General features: G+C 40.0%; 1 protein-coding gene across 1 annotated transcript; it reads left to right on the forward strand.

Moving 5' to 3' along the window:
- Nucleotides 1–7006: 7006 nt before the first annotated feature.
- On the forward strand, nucleotides 7007–17221 carry igsf3l (immunoglobulin superfamily, member 3-like). The gene is given in 11 exon segments (XM_051101044.1): nucleotides 7007–7149; nucleotides 9284–9652; nucleotides 9946–10103; nucleotides 10105–10363; nucleotides 10832–11233; nucleotides 11403–11780; nucleotides 11903–12099; nucleotides 12101–12278; nucleotides 12928–13311; nucleotides 15096–15482; nucleotides 16322–17221. Coding segments are annotated over 11 exon segments (3012 nt in total). The 5' UTR covers nucleotides 7007–7043; the 3' UTR covers nucleotides 16516–17221.
- The last annotated feature ends 681 nt before the right edge of the window (nucleotides 17222–17902 follow it).

Genomic DNA, 17902 nt, shown 5'->3' on the forward strand with positions numbered 1-17902 from the left:
ACCAAAGAATTTATGAGACCTGAAGGATTTTTCTGAAGAACAGCAGACAGTTTAACTGTTTAGGACAAACAAGGGACTCATGAACAACTTGTCAGGACACAAGAGTGTCGATGGAGAACAGCTGGTGACGCAGGGATCAGTGGATAACCGAACGCCGAAACTCCGGAACAGGAAACAACGAGGGACCAGGAGACCGGAATCCACACACGGCAGGCACGAGGAACACACATGAAACATCCAGGGCAAACGATAACAACCAGACGATCTGACAACAAAGGACAAACAGAGCTGAGCTTAAATAGCGGTGTAAATGAGCTGCAGCTGAATCTGATCAGCTCGTCAACGAAGCCCAGCCACGCCCACACAACAACATACACACACACAGACACCAGCAAGGAAGAGTAAGTAAACCCATAAACCGTGACAGTACCCCTCCTCCTAGGAGCGCCTCCTGGCGCTCTCAGAGGAACTTACCCGTAGATTGTAATCATCAATAAGGGAGTGATCCAGAATGTCCCTAGCCGGAACCCAACTTCTCTCCTCTGGACCGTAACCTTCCCAGTCCACCAAGTACTGAATTCCACGTCCCCTCCGCCTCGAGTCCAGAATGCGACGGACCGAATAGGTAAGTTCCCCATCTACGAGACGCGGCGGTGGGGGAACCGGGGCAGGCGGATTAATGGAAGAACGAAAAATGGGCTTGACTTTGGAAACGTGAAAGACGGGGTGAATTCTCCTGTACGCTGGAGGGAGTTTGAGGCGGACTGCCACTGGACTAAGGATCTTAGTGACAGTGAAAGGGCCTATGAATTTAGGTGCTAATTTATTACAAACGGAGCGGAGCGGAATGTTACTGGAAGAAGGCCACACCTTTTGACCAACGACGTAGACGGGAGGCTCAGACCGGTGGCGATCGGCCTGAGCCTTGGTGCGTGCTCCCACCTGGAGCAGAGTCTCTCGGGCTCTCCTCCAGGTGCGATGGCACCTCTGAACGAAGGCGTGGGCGGAGGGGACTGCGACTTCAGAATTCAGACTGGGAAAAATAGGTGGCTGGTAACCTAAACTACACTCAAACGGTGAGAGACTGGTAACGAGTTATGTGCGTACTCAACCCATGAGAGCTGTTGGCTCCAGGAAGATGGGTTCTGAGAGACTAAACACCGCAATACTCTCTCAAGATCCTGATTAGCCCTCTCAGTCTGCCCGTTGCTCTGAGGGTGGAAACCAGAAGATAGACTGACACTCGCCCCCAGTAGACGGCAAAACTCCCTCCAAAATCTGGAAATGAACTGGGGACCCCTGTCGGAAACCACGTCCATCGGGAGTCCATGAATGCGAAAGACATGGTCAACGACAGTAGCCGCTGTCTCCTTGGCAGATGGTAATTTAGGCAAGGGAATAAAATGGGCCGCCTTCGAGAACCGGTCCACTACGGTCAAAACAACCGTATTTCCCTGGGAGGGTGGGAGACCAGAAACGAAATTGAGTGCGATGTGGGACCAGGGTCTCGAAGGGACTGACAGCGGCTGAAGTAACCCCTCCGGAGGTCGATTAGACGTCTTAGCACGCGCGCAGACCGATCAGGCCAAAACAAAATCCCGAGTGTCGCAGGCCAAGGAAGACCACCAGAACCGCTGTTTAACGAGAAACTTAGTGCGATTAATTCCCGGGTGGCAAGCTACGTTAGAACAATGAGCCCACTGAATAACGTCGGACCGTAAGTTCTCCGGCACAAATAACCGACTCGGTGGGCACCCGGACGGGGGCGTTACCCCTTCTAAGGCTGCGCGGACCTTAGTTTCCACCTCCCAAGTGAGAGCAGAAATAACCAGCCTCTCAGGAATGATGTACTCGGGAGTGGAAGGACGTTCCGAACGATCAAAAACACGAGATAGCGCGTCGGGCTTGATGTTTTTAGACCCTGGACGATAAGAAATGGAAAAATCAAAACGACCGAAAAAAAGGGCCCACCGAGCCTGCCTGGAGTTGAGACGTTTAGCAGACCTGATGTACTCGAGGTTCTTATGATCGGTCCAGACAATAAAGGGTACCCCCGACCCCTCTAACCAATGACGCCATTCCTCCAACGCTAGCTTAACCGCCAACAGCTCTCTGTTACCAATATCGTAATTACGTTCGGCAGTCGACATGCGGTGAGAAAAAAACGCGCAGGGGTGCATCTTGTCGTCTGAGGAAAAGCGCTGGGAAAGAACCGCACCTACCCCCACCTCCGACGCGTCAACCTCCACCACAAACTGACGTGTAGGATCAGGGGCAACGAGAATGGGAGCAGAAACGAAGCGGCTCTTGATGTTGGAAAATGCAACGTTAGCTGCATCAGACCACCTGAACGTCGTTTTGGAGGAGGTTAAGGCAGTCAGAGGAGCGGCTAGTTGGCTGAAATTGCGAATAAAACACCGGTAGAAATTAGCGAACCCCAAAAACCTCTGCAGGGCCTTGCGGGAATCAGGGGTTGGCCAATCCACCACAGCCTTAACCTTATCGGGATCCATGCGAATTCCCTCGGGCGAGACGATATACCCCAGAAATGGAATGGACTGTGCATGAAAAACGCATTTCTCCGCCTTGACAAAAAGCCCATTCTCTAGCAGCCTCTGGAGCACTCGCCTGACGTGCTGAACGTGATCCTGGAGAGAAGAAGAAAAAATCAATATGTCGTCCAGGTAGACATAAATGAAGCGATCGACCATATCTCTCAACACGTCATTAACGAGTGCTTGAAAGACCGCGGGCGAGTTGGACAGCCCGAAGGGCATGACCAAGTATTCAAAGTGCCCCCTGGGGGTGTTAAAAGCGTTCTTCCACTCATCCCCCTCCCTAATGCGAACCAAATGATAGGCATTGCGCAAATCCAATTTGGAAAAAATGGAAGCTCCCTGCAACCTCTCGAAAGCTGAAGACATCAACGGCAAAGGATAAGTATTCTTAACCGTGATGCTGTTCAGCCCTCGGTAGTCAATACAAGGTCGCAGGGAACCATCCTTCTTCTTGACAAAAAAGAATCCTGCCCCAGCGGGAGAAGAGGAAGGACAAATGAGCCCGGCTGCCAGAGAATCAGAAATATATTTCTCCATGGCCTCCCTCTCTGGAGCAGAAAGCGAGTATAATTTGCCCTTAGGCGGAGACGTACCTGGCAATAATTCTATGGCACAGTCATAGGGACGATGCGGAGGGAGAGAAGCAGCCCTGGACTTACTGAACACTTCCTTCAGGTCGAGGTACTCCGTGGGCACGTTTGACAGGTTCACTGACTCCTCCTGCAACAAAGAACGAGACACAGAAGGACAGGCAGACACAAGACAGTTAGAGAAACAAGACTCCCCCCATGAGGACACGGAATCGTGGCCCCAATCCACTTTAGGATTGTGGTGAACCAGCCAAGGATGGCCCAGAACCACCGGAACCATGGGGGATGTAATGAGAAGGAAGGTAAGCTCCTCCTTGTGGTTACCAGAGGTGATCATGGTGATGGGGGCAGTAGTGTGAGTTATGCAAGGTAGAGATTGTCCATTCAAAGCATTAACAGAGATCTTCAGGGTGAGAGGAGTTATGGGAACGTGAAGTAAACGAGCGAAATTCCAGTCCATAAAATTACCTTCAGCCCCGGAGTCCAGCAAGGCCTTACAGTGGTGGGCGTCGGTTGTCCACTGCAAACTCACCGGGAGGAGCGTCATCGACAAAGGGTTGCTCTGTGATAGGCCGCCCGACAGTAACCCTCGTCCTACTGTCGGGCCCGGACTTTTAACGGGCAGTTAGACAGAAAATGTCCCGCGGCACCACAGTACAAACAGAGGCCCTTAGATCTTCTACGGTCCCTCTCCTCCCGGGAGAGCCGAGCTCTACCCACCTGCATGGGTTCGTGATCGAGAACCGAGCTGACCGTGTTGCTGACCGCATGAACGGGATGGACAGGTAACTCCGATAATGAGGATGGACGGGTCAACTGATCGCGACGCTGAAGTCGGGAGTCCACCCGAAGAGCCAGGGAAATAAGTCCATCCAAGTCTGCGGGTAATTCCAAGGTGAATATTTCTTTTTGAACACGGTCAGCCAACCCATGCAGGAACATGTCCCACTGCGCCGCCTTGTTCCATTTGCATTCGGCAGCCAGTGTCCGGAACTCGATGGAATAATCCGAGACGTTACGATCCCCCTGTCGTAAATCCGCCAAGACACTGGCCGCCTCACGACCCAGGACGGCACGATCAAAAACACGTCTCATCTCCTCAGAGAGCAGTTGGAACGAGGCACAGCACGGATGTTGGTTTTCCCACACCGCTGTTCCCCATTGGGCGGCACGCCCAGAGAGCAACGTCAACACCAGAGCCACCTTAGAGGGTTCCGATGCAAAGGTGACAGGCTGCAATGAGAAATACATGGAGCATTTAGTCAGAAACGCTCTGCAAAGATTAGGCTCACCCGCGTAAACCTCTGGCGTGGGTAGACGAGGCTCGTGTTGAACGTTGCGACTCTCGGGAACGGAGGGGGAAGGCGGTGGTGGGGGGGGGCGCAGCGGGCGATCTCAGTTGTTGCAGTTGGTTGGTGAGCTCGGACACCTGCGTCACCAAAGTTTGCACGGCTCGACCAGTAGCGATCATTTGTTCATCCTGTCGATCCATGCGAGCGTTATTGGCCGTCAAAATGTCCCGAAGCGTTGGTGCATCCGCTGAATCCATAGTGGTCAGATCGTTCTGTCAGGACACAAGAGTTAGGATTCAATAGCGCGATGCAGTTTAACAGTTTATTTAGAACGAGCAAAATACTGAACACAGTAAGTCCGAAGACTGGTCGAGCCGCCGATGGAGAACAGCTGGTGACGCAGGGATCAGTGGACAACCGAACGCCGAAACTCCGGAACAGGAAACAACGAGGGACCAGGAGACCGGAATCCAGACACGGCAGGCACGAGGAACACACAGGAAACATCCAGGGTAAACGATAACAACCAGACGATCTGACAACAAAGGACAAACAGAGCTGAGCTTAAATAGCGGTGTAAATGAGCTGCAGCTGAATCTGATCAGCTCGTCAACGAAGCCCAGCCACGCCCACACAACAACATACACACACACAGACACCAGCAAGGAAGAGTAAGTAAACCCATAAACCGTGACACAACTATCACTAAACAAAAATAAATAAATAAATAAAATAATTATTTTCTTGTGGACTATATGCAAATATCTTTTATGATAAATATTTTATTCAGGTCAATACTAAATAAAAAATAAAATACATTTTGTATGATCCCTCTTATTTTGGTAAAATAATTAACATTTTGCAGATTCTGTTTGTAAACTTTTCACCTCAACTGTATATTAAATGATTGGTGTTGTTCTGCTGTGACTTATTGTTGGCTGATTCAGAGGTCGAGGATGGGCATTTTGGGTTGACATCATTGTAGTCCTTAGTTCATAATACTTCAGTGCCACATCAGTCAACACTTAAGAATCATCTTAGACTTTACTAAAAGTTGCTTTTAGCTTCTTCATAAGAGTCTCCTTCTCTTAGACAAGTCTTACTTGTAACTAAGAATTTTTTGAGACTTAAGTCAAATGTTAACTCTATTTATAAGAGCATTTTTTAAAAGCAAGTTTTTAAGAGCTAAGGGCCTTTTAAGTACTCAGCCTTTTCTTCAATCCAATAAATATTTTAATTTAGAGATTGAATCTGTGATTACATAATATAAAGATTCACATTCAGACATGTAGAAGGCTGACAATTAGTTAAACATGTACTTGTCTAATTAGTTACACTTAACCTACATTTTAAAATCTTTGAATATGGCAATGTTTTTATTTTATTTATTTTTTTCTTTGAAAATGACAATATTTAAATATATTTAAATTGTGCTTTTTTGGACACACTTAAGATATTTAAATTATACTACTAAGTGCATGTTAAATGCATTATTTTGAAACAACTTTTAAGTATATTAAGTGTATTTCGAGGTCAGTTTTAAAATATTTGCAATATATTTTAAAGGTAACATTTTACAATAAGGTTCCATTAGTTAACATTAGTTAATGTATTAACTAACATAAATTATCAATGAGCAATACATAAATTACAGTATTTATTAATCTTTGGTAATGTTAGTTAATGAAAATACAGCCATTCTTTGTTAGTTCATGGTAATTCACCGTGCATTAATGTTAACAAACACAACTTTTGATTTTAAAAATGAAATTAACTTTTGAAATTAACATTAACTAAAATTAATAAATGCTGTATTGTTTATTCTTAGTTCATGTTAACTAAAGTAGTTAACTAATGTTAACTAACGAACCTTATTGTAAGTGTTACCAAATTTAATATATTCAGTTGTGTTAAACTGGAACCAATTCATGTGTATATTTAGTGCATTTAAATGTATTTCTTTAGTTTCTACTTTCATACTTAATTTCATACTTTTATTTTCAAAAAAAAAAAAAAAAGAAAGAAAGAAAGAAAGAAAGAAAGAAAAGAATGTACTACAAATGCACTTGTTTGTATTTTTAGTGCATTCAAATATACTTTATTTTTACCTGAGCACAGTTAGAATATATCTAAAGATCCATTTCAATGTGCTTTAAGAACATTTAAACAGCATTTCAGCTCATGTCAAAATATATTATAGCAATTGTAATTAATAAACAATGTTTGACCTTGTAAACCACATTTGTCTGATGTTTTACACAAGCAGTCCTAGTAAACCTGTATGTCCCTACAAACCATGATTTAAGTGACCCTGTATGCCTGTGAAAAAGCAGGTGTTGTATTTGCATGATTTTGTGGACAGAACTAAATTTTTAAGTGAGATGTATCTTAGTGAGAACATACAAAAATGTTTGATATATCTGTTTTATCTGCAGGATGTTCACAAAGGGGTGTCCCCCTTAACCACAGTTTTTACATACTGTCCTCATAAACCATATATACCAGTATGTGTGTGTGTGTGTGTGTGTGTGTCACAATCAGTTGCGTCAAAGAACAAATATCAGGATTAGTCGCTCTTGTTGAAACCTGTATTCACTGACGAGATGAGGGACAAAGCAAAAGGATCGATCAGTTTAAGGATGGTAAACTTCTGGTGCCGACTGTGGCACTTGGCACTATTGCTGTGTCTCAAAGGACTCCTACAATGTGGTAAGTCTGAACACAATTTTATTCTAAATCCAAAAATTTCAAATATAAATCTGAATTGACCATTGCGTTTACGCATGTAGGCTGTAGTATTGTCTCCGTCACTGACGACATAAAGTTGTACTTAAATGCTAGGTTACCCCAAAATTAAAACTGTTTAGCGTACTTATCCTCATGTTGACCCAACCCCAATGTGGAAAACAAAATTAATAAACATAAATAAACAAACTGCTGAACGATTTACAATGACTTTCACGATTGCCAGGCTCCGAAACTGGCCGCAAAAGCTTAAATGGTTTATACGCCTTGCAAAATATATTATGAAGCTTAACAATAGTTTTGTGCCATTTAAGTGTTATTAACATTGAGCATAATGTCGTAACAACAACAAAATAAACACGGACGCCCTGTCAGATTAGATCCCGACGCGAAGCTTCCGTGAGGAAGAACCTGCACGCGGTGAGGTCATACATGTGAAACAAGACGAAATTTTAAGGGATACGGCTTTCACCAAATAAATAAATACCAGGGCGTGAAATATTACTTTGAGTTGAGGAAATAATAATAATAATAATAATATAAAATGTTGCCGATTATTATAGCCTACACGCTCAAAAAGGGCACAAAAGCTGTCACTGGGGCGGTACCCTTTCAAAAGGTACACCTTCGTATATTTTTAACCCCTAAAGCGTTCATATTAATACCTTAAAGATACATATTAGTATCTAAAGTAGGCATATATTAGTACCTGAATGGTATATTAGTAACTAAAGGCTAACTTATAAAGGGGTACCTTTTCTTTTTTTGAGTTTGAGCGTGTAATCTGTAAACAAAACAATAATTCTGGCAACACTACACTACAAAACGAAACACTACATACGACAGTACCAATACTACTAAATACTATTATTTTAGTGCCTAGTACTAGCTACAATAGTAATAATACCCCATTTAAATTTCTGTATAGTAGGTCTGTTGTGTAGCCTTGTCAGATATGTGCTTCCCTTCCCTTTAAAGCTTCCCTTTTCACGGACTGTGATGAGACATTTCCACATCGTAAATCTATCAGAGATTGGTTACACTTTACTTTATGGTGTTTTTGTTACAGTGTTGTTGTACACTGTAGTACTTAGTAATATTAATTAACAACATATATTTACTATAGAGTTAAGATTAGGTTTGGGCTTAGGTTTATTGCAAGTTATGCAATTTACCTGCGTTACTATTAAGTGGGCTACATGTGGAACACTGTGAAATAGATTGTTGTCCTTTTTTATGTAAATTAAATAATATAATACTGTTGTTCTAAAGGCTATTTTTGGCATTAATTTTAATTAGTTTAACTAGTTAAAACATTACAACTGTTGTGAGTTTTCATGCAGAAAACTCATGTTTTTGCATAATGATGTATTTAGAAGTTAATGGCCAAATATCAGGAAGTTAGATATTAATTACTCATCAATTAGGCTACTGCCTTTATCAAACTGTTGGTCTATAACTGCCATGTTTTTTTTCCTTCCATGTTTGTAGAGCTACAGTTCTTGTGGGTAATTTTAGCTGTTAGAGTGTGCATGGGTCTGTATTTTAAATTTCCACCAGATATAGTAAAACATTCATGAACGTTTGTAATACCAATATCAATATATCTATTTTTTCTTACCCTACCAGTTTGGATCACGTTTGCCTTGCTAATATGGGTTTAGTTTAAATGTGTTTTGGCAACAAGAGCCGCAGTTCTGTTTTGTTTTGACCTCTGGGTTGGGTTAAATGTTTGACCCAGCGTACTGGGCTTTGTGTTGTTTTTGTTTGTTTGTTTTTACCTCAGTTATTATTGAAAACATCTACTGCTGGGTTAATTCTTTTTAATGAACCCAAAATGGACTGCAAATAAATAATAATAAAAATAAAAATAATTTTAACACATGCAGAATGACTACAGTAACAACACAGGCAACAATAATAATCGAAAGCTGAAATTTATTGATAAACAAGAACACCTAGAAATGGACAAAATTGTATAGGCAATGGTAAAAACAATGTGTACATGTGGATATGAGAAGTGGAAAAACAATGGCAAATCAGTGTGAAATGTCTCTTAAAGTTTTGCCTCTAATGATCTAAATTCCTCTCTACACAGATCTGTGCAGCGGTCAGATTCAGGTCCACATACAGAAAGGTCCTCTGTACAGAGTGAAAGGATATCCCATCTCCATATCCTGTAATGTAACAGGGTTTACAGGCCCATCTAACCGGGATTTTCAATTCATTGTCAAGAAACCAAACATGGATGTAAATATGATCAGTACTAGCGACCCAGAGTTTGCTTACGGAATGTTCTCCAGTAGGGTAAAAAATAAGGAGATTAATACTGAAAGGCTGTCAGGATCTTCAGTTCTCTTGAAGATCGACAATTTACTGGAGGAGGATGCGGGTGATTTGTTCTGTGAGACTCTACACACAGGTGGTGCATATTTAGGAGATTATGCTGCAGTAACAAAGCTCAATGGTAAGATATTTATTTATCTTGAGGAGTTTGGTGATTAATCAGATAGTATGGCATTTTGAGATTACAGAAAGAGAATTCCATCCATTAGCATTTGTTCATTTTTCCATTCAGAAGATGATAAGCCATTAAACTGCAGTTGTAAATATATATTTAAATGAATCACTATGATGTCAGCCATTAGTCACTCTGCTCTCTACATGTTGGTATTGGCATTGAGAAATGCATTTTGGTAAACCACTAGTCATTACTGTTTTCAGTGACAAAAAAGAAAAAGATGCATGTTTCATCCACAGTGATCGCAGACACCCTGGAGGCATCATACTCTGGCTCACCCTCTCAGAGCTTGTCTGAAGGTGATCCACTTCAGCTTGAGTGTCAAGTCTTCAGTCAGACTTTTCAACATACTCATCTGTCGGTCACCTGGTTTCTCCATGGTGAAGAGGATAAAACCCCCCCGGCCAATCATTACTCTGGACAAAGATCTGACTGTAAAGACAGGAGCTGGATTTGAGGATCGCTATCGTGCAGGTCTTATCAGCATGGATAAGGTGGAGGACACAACCTACAGACTGAAGATGCCTCAAGTGCAGCAGTCAGACCAGGGGAAGTTCTACTGCAAAGCCATTGAGTGGATCCAAGACCCAGACCGTTCCTGGACTCAGATTGCCCACAAAACCACCACAGCATGTAATGTGGAGATTAAACCAATCGGTGAGATTTACTGTATATTTGGTCATATTTTATGTTACCTGGAGTAGTATGTACATATTTTTTGAGGATGAAGGCAGGTCTACCCCGTTAACATTTCTAGCTTCTACCAAATGACAGATGAATTTATACTCATTATACTGCACAGTTCTTTTCAACGCACAGCTTTTTACATGAACAACAAAAGATACGGGAAGTGTTTTCCCTTCCTATTTAAAAGTTGACAAGTGTAATTATATTCCTGTTTTTACAGTGTATTATTACATTGTAAGTTACATTCTGTTACTGGCATTTATCATTATTTTTCCCTGCTGTCTGTGTATCCATCACCAGTTGTGCCATTGAGAACCACTGTATATAGGTTATATATACCTATATATAATATAGCTTAAACCTGGTGTGATGCCTATGTGGGTGCAATTGCAGTCATACTACAGGAGTTTAATCTCATGTTATTTCCTGTCTCAAAAGTGGCCCCTGATGGAGGTTCATTCAGTGTTTATTTGAAGGCTTTAAAGGGGCCACTACAGGAAGGAAACCCATTGGACATCCGTTGCAGTGTGAATGCACGAAACCTTCCAGGTCATTTCTTCTCTGTGACTTGGCTGAAGAACCAGCAGAAAGTGGCCCAGATTGGATCTTCTGGGGTGCTCACCATATTTGACAGTTACAAAGAGAGAGAGAATGCAGCAGAGATGAGAGCAGTGAAAACTAGTCACACAGACTACCTGCTGACCATCCGTTCGGCTCGAACTGAGGACCAGGGCCAGTACCAGTGTGAAGTATGGCAGGAAGACATGAATGAAGATGGCACCTTCAAAAAAATACAAAAGCAAATGTCCAGTCTAGAGACTGTGAGCATCACGGCTAAAGGTAATTAAGAATACAATTGTTCTTCCTATGCAGACATTGTGCTGTTCAGAGTTAAATATGGAGAAGATAACAATGTTAAATAATTTCTAAACCTAATTATGAGTGACAATCACCGAAAATGTTTGCATCAAGGCACTGACATTGCCTGTTTTTTTGTCTGTTTGTTTAGAGAGTGATCTGGCGGTGGTCATGGTTATGAATGATGCATTAACTGAGGGAGATCCACTACGGGTCACCTGCGTGGTATCAGGATTCAAAGGTCCTTTATCAGTGTCATGGCAACACAAGAAAGGAGTTTCCTTCAGTGATGTAATTAGTCTGACCCATGAGGGAGTGATGAAAGATATTGGGGCAAGGTATCAGAGCAGACATGTTCAAACACTTCATTCTCCAGCTGGAAACTTTACTCTGGAGATTGGTGCATCTGCAACATCTGACAGCGGTGAATATAAGTGCACTGTGTCTGAATGGACAGTACAGAGCAATGGCGAGATGAAGAAAGCCAACACCCGATCTCAACAAAAAGCCATTACAGTTAATTCAGTTGGTAAGATTACTATATTATCACACATTATTCTCAGGAACAATCTTTTTTTGTAATTACATGTTCATATTTGTACTAATACTGATTTTAGAATTTAAATAATCACTGCAGCCATTTCTTTTCAGACTCTCTAATGAAGGTGACCTTGAAAAGTCGTACAACAAATGTGTCTATAGATTCTCCTATACAACTACTTTGCACAGTCAAAGGGCCTGAAGTGTCTTTGGCTGTACGCTGGATGTTTCAGCCCCGCAATTCAACTGTTCAAACAAACATTGTATCTATATACCACACTGGAGAAATCACCTGGGGAGCAGCTCGGGAGAAACTATCAACTGTCCATTCAAGTACTGCCGTCAGACACCCGTTTCATTCTCATTGTGCCGAGAGCCAGCAAGCAGCAAGAAGGACAGTACCAGTGTCAAGTTGATGCCTATCAAAAGGATATACAGAAAGCCTTGAGGAACTCCAACCCATTGGCAGTGACTGTACATAAACCTGGTAAATACAGCCTTTTATTCAAAGTGTATTATGTTGAAAGATACACTGCACATCAAACATATGGACATAGTAAACCTACCTCTAACCCCACCTGTATCCTAACCAGGTCACATTTTATTTTATTCATATGTGTCCTTGTTACAGTATAATTACACAAATAAGTATTTTGTAATACTAATTAACAACATGTACTTGCTTAAGGCTAGAGTTAGGGTTTGATTTAGTATTATAGTTGCTTGTAATAACACTGTTATTTGTAAATACACATAGTTTTAAAGACTTGGTTATTTTTTTAAAAAAGTGATAAAGAATGAGTGTGTGTCAAAATTTTTGACTTGGTACACATAAGAGAAAATTGTGATTTTGCAAATTAATACCAGGTCCCTCAAAATGACAACATAATTGGAAACTAAGCCATAGTTCAGGCACCACAAACACAAATGAGAATTAATATGACACACACACACAATGCTAACATATATTTAGAGAGTACTACAAAAGAGACTCGCTCATGTAAATTAAATGATAGAATCTTTGTAATGTCACACTTTTACTTGTGTAAACATGTTCTATATCAGAACCCACTGTTTATATAAAAGCATTTAGATAACTGTAGTTCGTTGAATATCTCTGTCTCTCTCTCTCTCAGTCAGCAAGATGCACCTGTCCCCACCCACCTCTTTGCTGGAAACCACCGTCGACACTGATGCTAAGATTGACTGCTCAGTCACGACAACAACCACAAATACCTCTCGTTTCACAATAAGATGGATGATTGGGTCCCAGATGCTGTTAACAATGGATCTAGATGCTGTTGTCAAGTTTGGCCCTGCAGCCAGCCTAGAGATGGACCAGAGGATTCGTATGGAAATAAGACAGAAACAAACCTTCCAGCTGACTATCCACCAGGTCAGAACATCTGACAGTGGGCAATATCATTGTGAGGTGGAAGAATGGCTTCAGGATCCTCTTGGCGACTGGTATTCCCTAAAGAAAATGTCTGTTTCCACACAGCTTGTTGTCAAAGAGAAAGGTAAAAACAAAACCTCTTCCTTCACTGAAATGGTCTTTTCATTAAGCCATAGTGTTCTAAACATCAAAACTGTTTTGCAATGGATCCACTGTAGCCTCAGATGGGTATTTAATACCTTGGAATCTGCTAGTAGAGTACCTTACAGAAAAGCAACAAGTTACATGCCTAGTAATTTCCATTTGGTTGTATTAAACTCAGTTATAGCTGTGAAAGCTACCAGCGCAGCCTCGAGCTTATCTGTCCTCATTTTAAGATCATTACTATGTTATACTTTATCCAGTGGTGTAATTCATTACAAATAAAGCTGTTTTAAGTTAATATGTACATGTACATATACACTTGACGTCAAAAGTTTACATACACCTTGCAGAATCTGCAAAATGTTAATTATTTTACCAAAATAAGAGGGAACGTACAAAATGTGTGTTATTGTTTATTTAGTACTGACCTGAGTAAGATATTACATATAAGAGACATGTACATATAATCCACAAGAGAAAATAGTTGTTGAATTTATTTATTTATTTATTTTAGTAATAGTTGCTGTTGAGTCCCTTGTTTGTCCTGAACAGTTAAACTGCCCGCTGTTTTTCAGAAAAATCAGGTCCCACAAATTCTGTGGTTTTTCAGCAATAATGACTGTAGTATTTTGAGATCCATATTTTCACACTGAGGACAACTGAGGGACTCATACGCAACTATTACAGAAGGTTCAAACACTCACTGATGCTTCAGAAGGAAAAACAATGCATTAATAACTTTTTGAATTTGAAGATCAGGGTAAATTTAACTTATTTTGTCTTCTGGGAAAGATGTAAGTATCTTCTGTAGCATCTTAAGGGCAGTAAAAAATATTTAGGCAAAATAATAAAAATGTACACATCTTCATTCTATTCAAAAGTTTACACCCTTCTGCTCTTAATGCATTGTTTTTCCTTCTGAAGCATCAGTGAGTGTTTGAACCTTCTGTAATAGTTACATTTGAGTCCCTCAGTTGTCCTCTGTGGGAAAAGATGGATCTCAAAATCATACAGTCATTGTTGGAACAGGGCTGTTTTATAAATTCAACTATTATTTTCTCTTGTGGACTATATGTAAAAGTTTTTTATGTGAAATATCTTATTCAGGTCTGTAATAAAAAATAACATGCATTTTGTATGATCCCTCTTATTTTGGTCAAATAATTTACATTTTGTTGATTCTACAAGGTGTAAACTTTTCACCTCAACTGTACATATACACATGTGAATGTACATTTTAGACACAAAGTTGTAACTATTTACTGTTTTTTTATTTCACCATCAAAAATAGTTCCAAATAGAGTCATAGCAAGACTGTTGACTCGTCAACACAGTAGTGTTTCATTCCTGAATTATAAAGCATTTTTAAATGTAAGGGGTGAGTCATTGATTCATTTACCCATTCATAAAGACCGTCAGATGCTTAGTTCTTGAATGAATCAGCCGTTTTTAATTACCTGATTGAATGAATCAGTGACTCATTCACTGATTCATTTACTCATTCAGTCTTACTGCCACCCACTGTCAGTTTTAGTTTAATATCTAAGTATAATTTAGTGTTTTTTTCTTCTTCCAAAAATGAGCAATGGTATAATCATTCATATTTAAAATAATAACCTCATAACATTAATTATGCAGTTTACTGCATTGTAAATGCATTTATGGCATCTCCGAGCTCTGCTAAACACTCTGTGTTATTTTTTTTTTTTTTTTTCATTTTCAGCACGTTTGTTTGACCTTTGATTTTGTTTTTAATTTGAACAGAAATTAAACTGCATGTTCAGAAGGAGAACCGAACGTTCAACATTACTGATCATCAGACTGAATTCACAGTTGACTGCATTATTGACTCACAATCCAGTGATAAGTCTGCCTTTGAAGTCACCTGGTTCAAGGTTCAGGAGGAAGAAGGACCAGTCACCATATTCACTGCCAGGCGTGATGGTACATTACACAGTGCAGTTAGCGATAAAAATCTTTTGTTCGGACGACCACGTGCCACACACTATAAACTGACTGTGCCACAGATCAACCCCACTGATATGGGACAATACTACTGTCAGGTTGAGGAATGGCTTGTACTTGCTAACACCTGGAAGAAACTGGCTTCAGATAAATCTGGAGAGCTCTCCATCTATGTTCACACTGAAGGTAACTATCTATAAAATAAGATGCTCAAAGCATTTTAAACAATTGTAATCATTTCCACTAGGCTTTAGTTACTAGATTAGCCTGCTTACATCCCTTCAACCACACAATAACCATAATTTCACAATGTAGAACATGTTCCTGGAACACCATCCCTATCAACCAATCTGATTATAGCGTTAGGTTTACAGCTAATTTTGGCTCAGACTTGGGTTAGTAATAGGGAGGGGCCTGTATACCAGTCATAACAACCTCAGTCTATTTTAAGAGTAGGTTATGGTTAAGTATATCCATCTCTTAGGGGCCTTTTGGGGGTCTCATGCACCAGTAAAACATCTGCTATAATATAATGAAATATTAGCAATTTTATTTACCATTCAAGAAAATGAATACATACATACTGATTGGCCACATAATACACATACCTGCATAATGCTCCTGTACCCATCTAACCAAACCTTGACCCCATGGCAAAGCCAAATATGCACAAAGTATGTTATTGGTTTGTCTAAGGCAGGGGTTCTCATCTCTGGCTGGCAAGATCCGTTAGCTCCAACGTTAATCAAACTCACCTGCCTGTAACTTTTTAGTAATCCTAAAGACCTTAATGAACTTGTTCAGGTGTGTTTGATTAGGGTTGAAGTTGAACTCTGCAGGAAAATGGACCTTGCCAGCCAGAGTTGAGAACTCCTGGTCTAAGGGGCTCCCTGTTTGCTGTTTCCAGAGTCTATATTTGGTGAAATCTGTCATGTAGTAGGCATAATTTATGTGTGATAGATATGCTAAGATATTTTTCATTCCAGAAAACAAAAAAATCTAACATTTTTTATTTGTTTCCTCAGGTGATTCTGGAAAACTGATAGACCCGCTGGGAATAACACTGGGAATCAGTATTCTTCTGATTTGTTTTCTTGTATTGATCATAATAATATTGTTATTGAGAAGGGGCCGTAAGAAAAAATCGGACCCAAAGAAGACGAAAGACTGTCTGTGGGCTGAACAAAAAGCCCTCCGTTCTATTCCTAATTGTGATTAGATGGTCGTTTTAAAATGCTCATAATCAGATTACAGTTGCTTTATTAGCAATTATAAGATTACGTGAACTGTCGTTCAAAAGTTTGGGTCATCAGTAATGTTTTCTAAAGTGTCTCATGCTCATTAAAGCTGTGTTTATTTGATCAAACAGCAATTTTATGAAAAATAAGTACAATTTTTAAAAATTATTTTTTATTTAAATATACATTAAAACTGATTCCTGTCATCAACGCAGAATTTTCATCAGCCATTACTCCAGTCTTCAGTGTCACATGATCCTTTGGAAATCATTCTAATATATTGATTTATTATCAATGGTGAAAACAGTTTTTGCTATTTTGTATAAATGCTGTACTATTTTGAATAAATGCTGTTCTTTTTGACAATTTTATTTATCTAACAATCCTAAAAGTTTTCAAAAAATATTAAGCAGCACAACTGTTTCCAACATTGATAGTAAGTGAGTATCAAATCAGCATATTAGAATGATTTCTGAAGGATCAGGTAGCATTGAATGCTGGAGTAATTATCACAGGAATAAATTATATTTTAAAGTATTTTAAAATAGAAAACTGTTACATGAAATTGTAATAATATTTCACAATACTACAGTTTTCCCCTGTATATTTGATTAAATAAATTCAGATTTGGTGAGCAAAGGGGTATTTAAAAAAAAAAAAAAAAAAAAAAAAAAAAAACATTTAAAATTGTACTGATCCCAAACGTTTTAATAGCAACGTAATATTATTCAAACAGTAATCATCATACAAAGTGCCATGTAAAATCTAGAACAGCATTTTGGTTGCTTGTCAACCAAATTGTTTAATCAACTCCTGATAAACACATTTTACTTATCAGTTGACATCACTCAGTGAGACACTGAAAGATTTACTACAGGGGTTACACTTGCACATGAGCAAGACAGATGTATAGATTTCATTTAAAGACCCTCACACCTTCATTGCAAATTTACATGTTCAGGTTATCATTTGTCATAGACCACAGCCTGTTTTAGTATGTTAGAAGATATAAATACTTTTAATGTACAAGGATTAACCTGTGCCAGGCAACAGCAGCTCTGACAACCACTGCATATCACAAACCACTGAAACTGCAACCCAGATCAAAATAGCAGTAGGTCTGTGCTTTGACACGAGTACATTTTTCTTCAGTTGTGGTGCTTAACTGAGTGGATGGCAGCTTACAGTTTTGTTGTATTTGTTACTTTTAGCTTTGCGAGCAAAATAAGTTATGCTGTTAGTGTTGAAGTTTTTTGACTCAGTATCCTTAACATTCCACACATTCATCAAAATGACAGTGACTGGTGAACTACAAAATCGAGAGAAAAGGTTGGAAATCATATTCAAAGTCTAGCTTAAGCCTGAAAA

The sequence above is a fragment of the Labeo rohita genome, unplaced genomic scaffold, assembly GCF_022985175.1.
Source record: "Labeo rohita strain BAU-BD-2019 unplaced genomic scaffold, IGBB_LRoh.1.0 scaffold_122, whole genome shotgun sequence".
Classification (NCBI taxonomy): domain Eukaryota; kingdom Metazoa; phylum Chordata; class Actinopteri; order Cypriniformes; family Cyprinidae; genus Labeo; species Labeo rohita.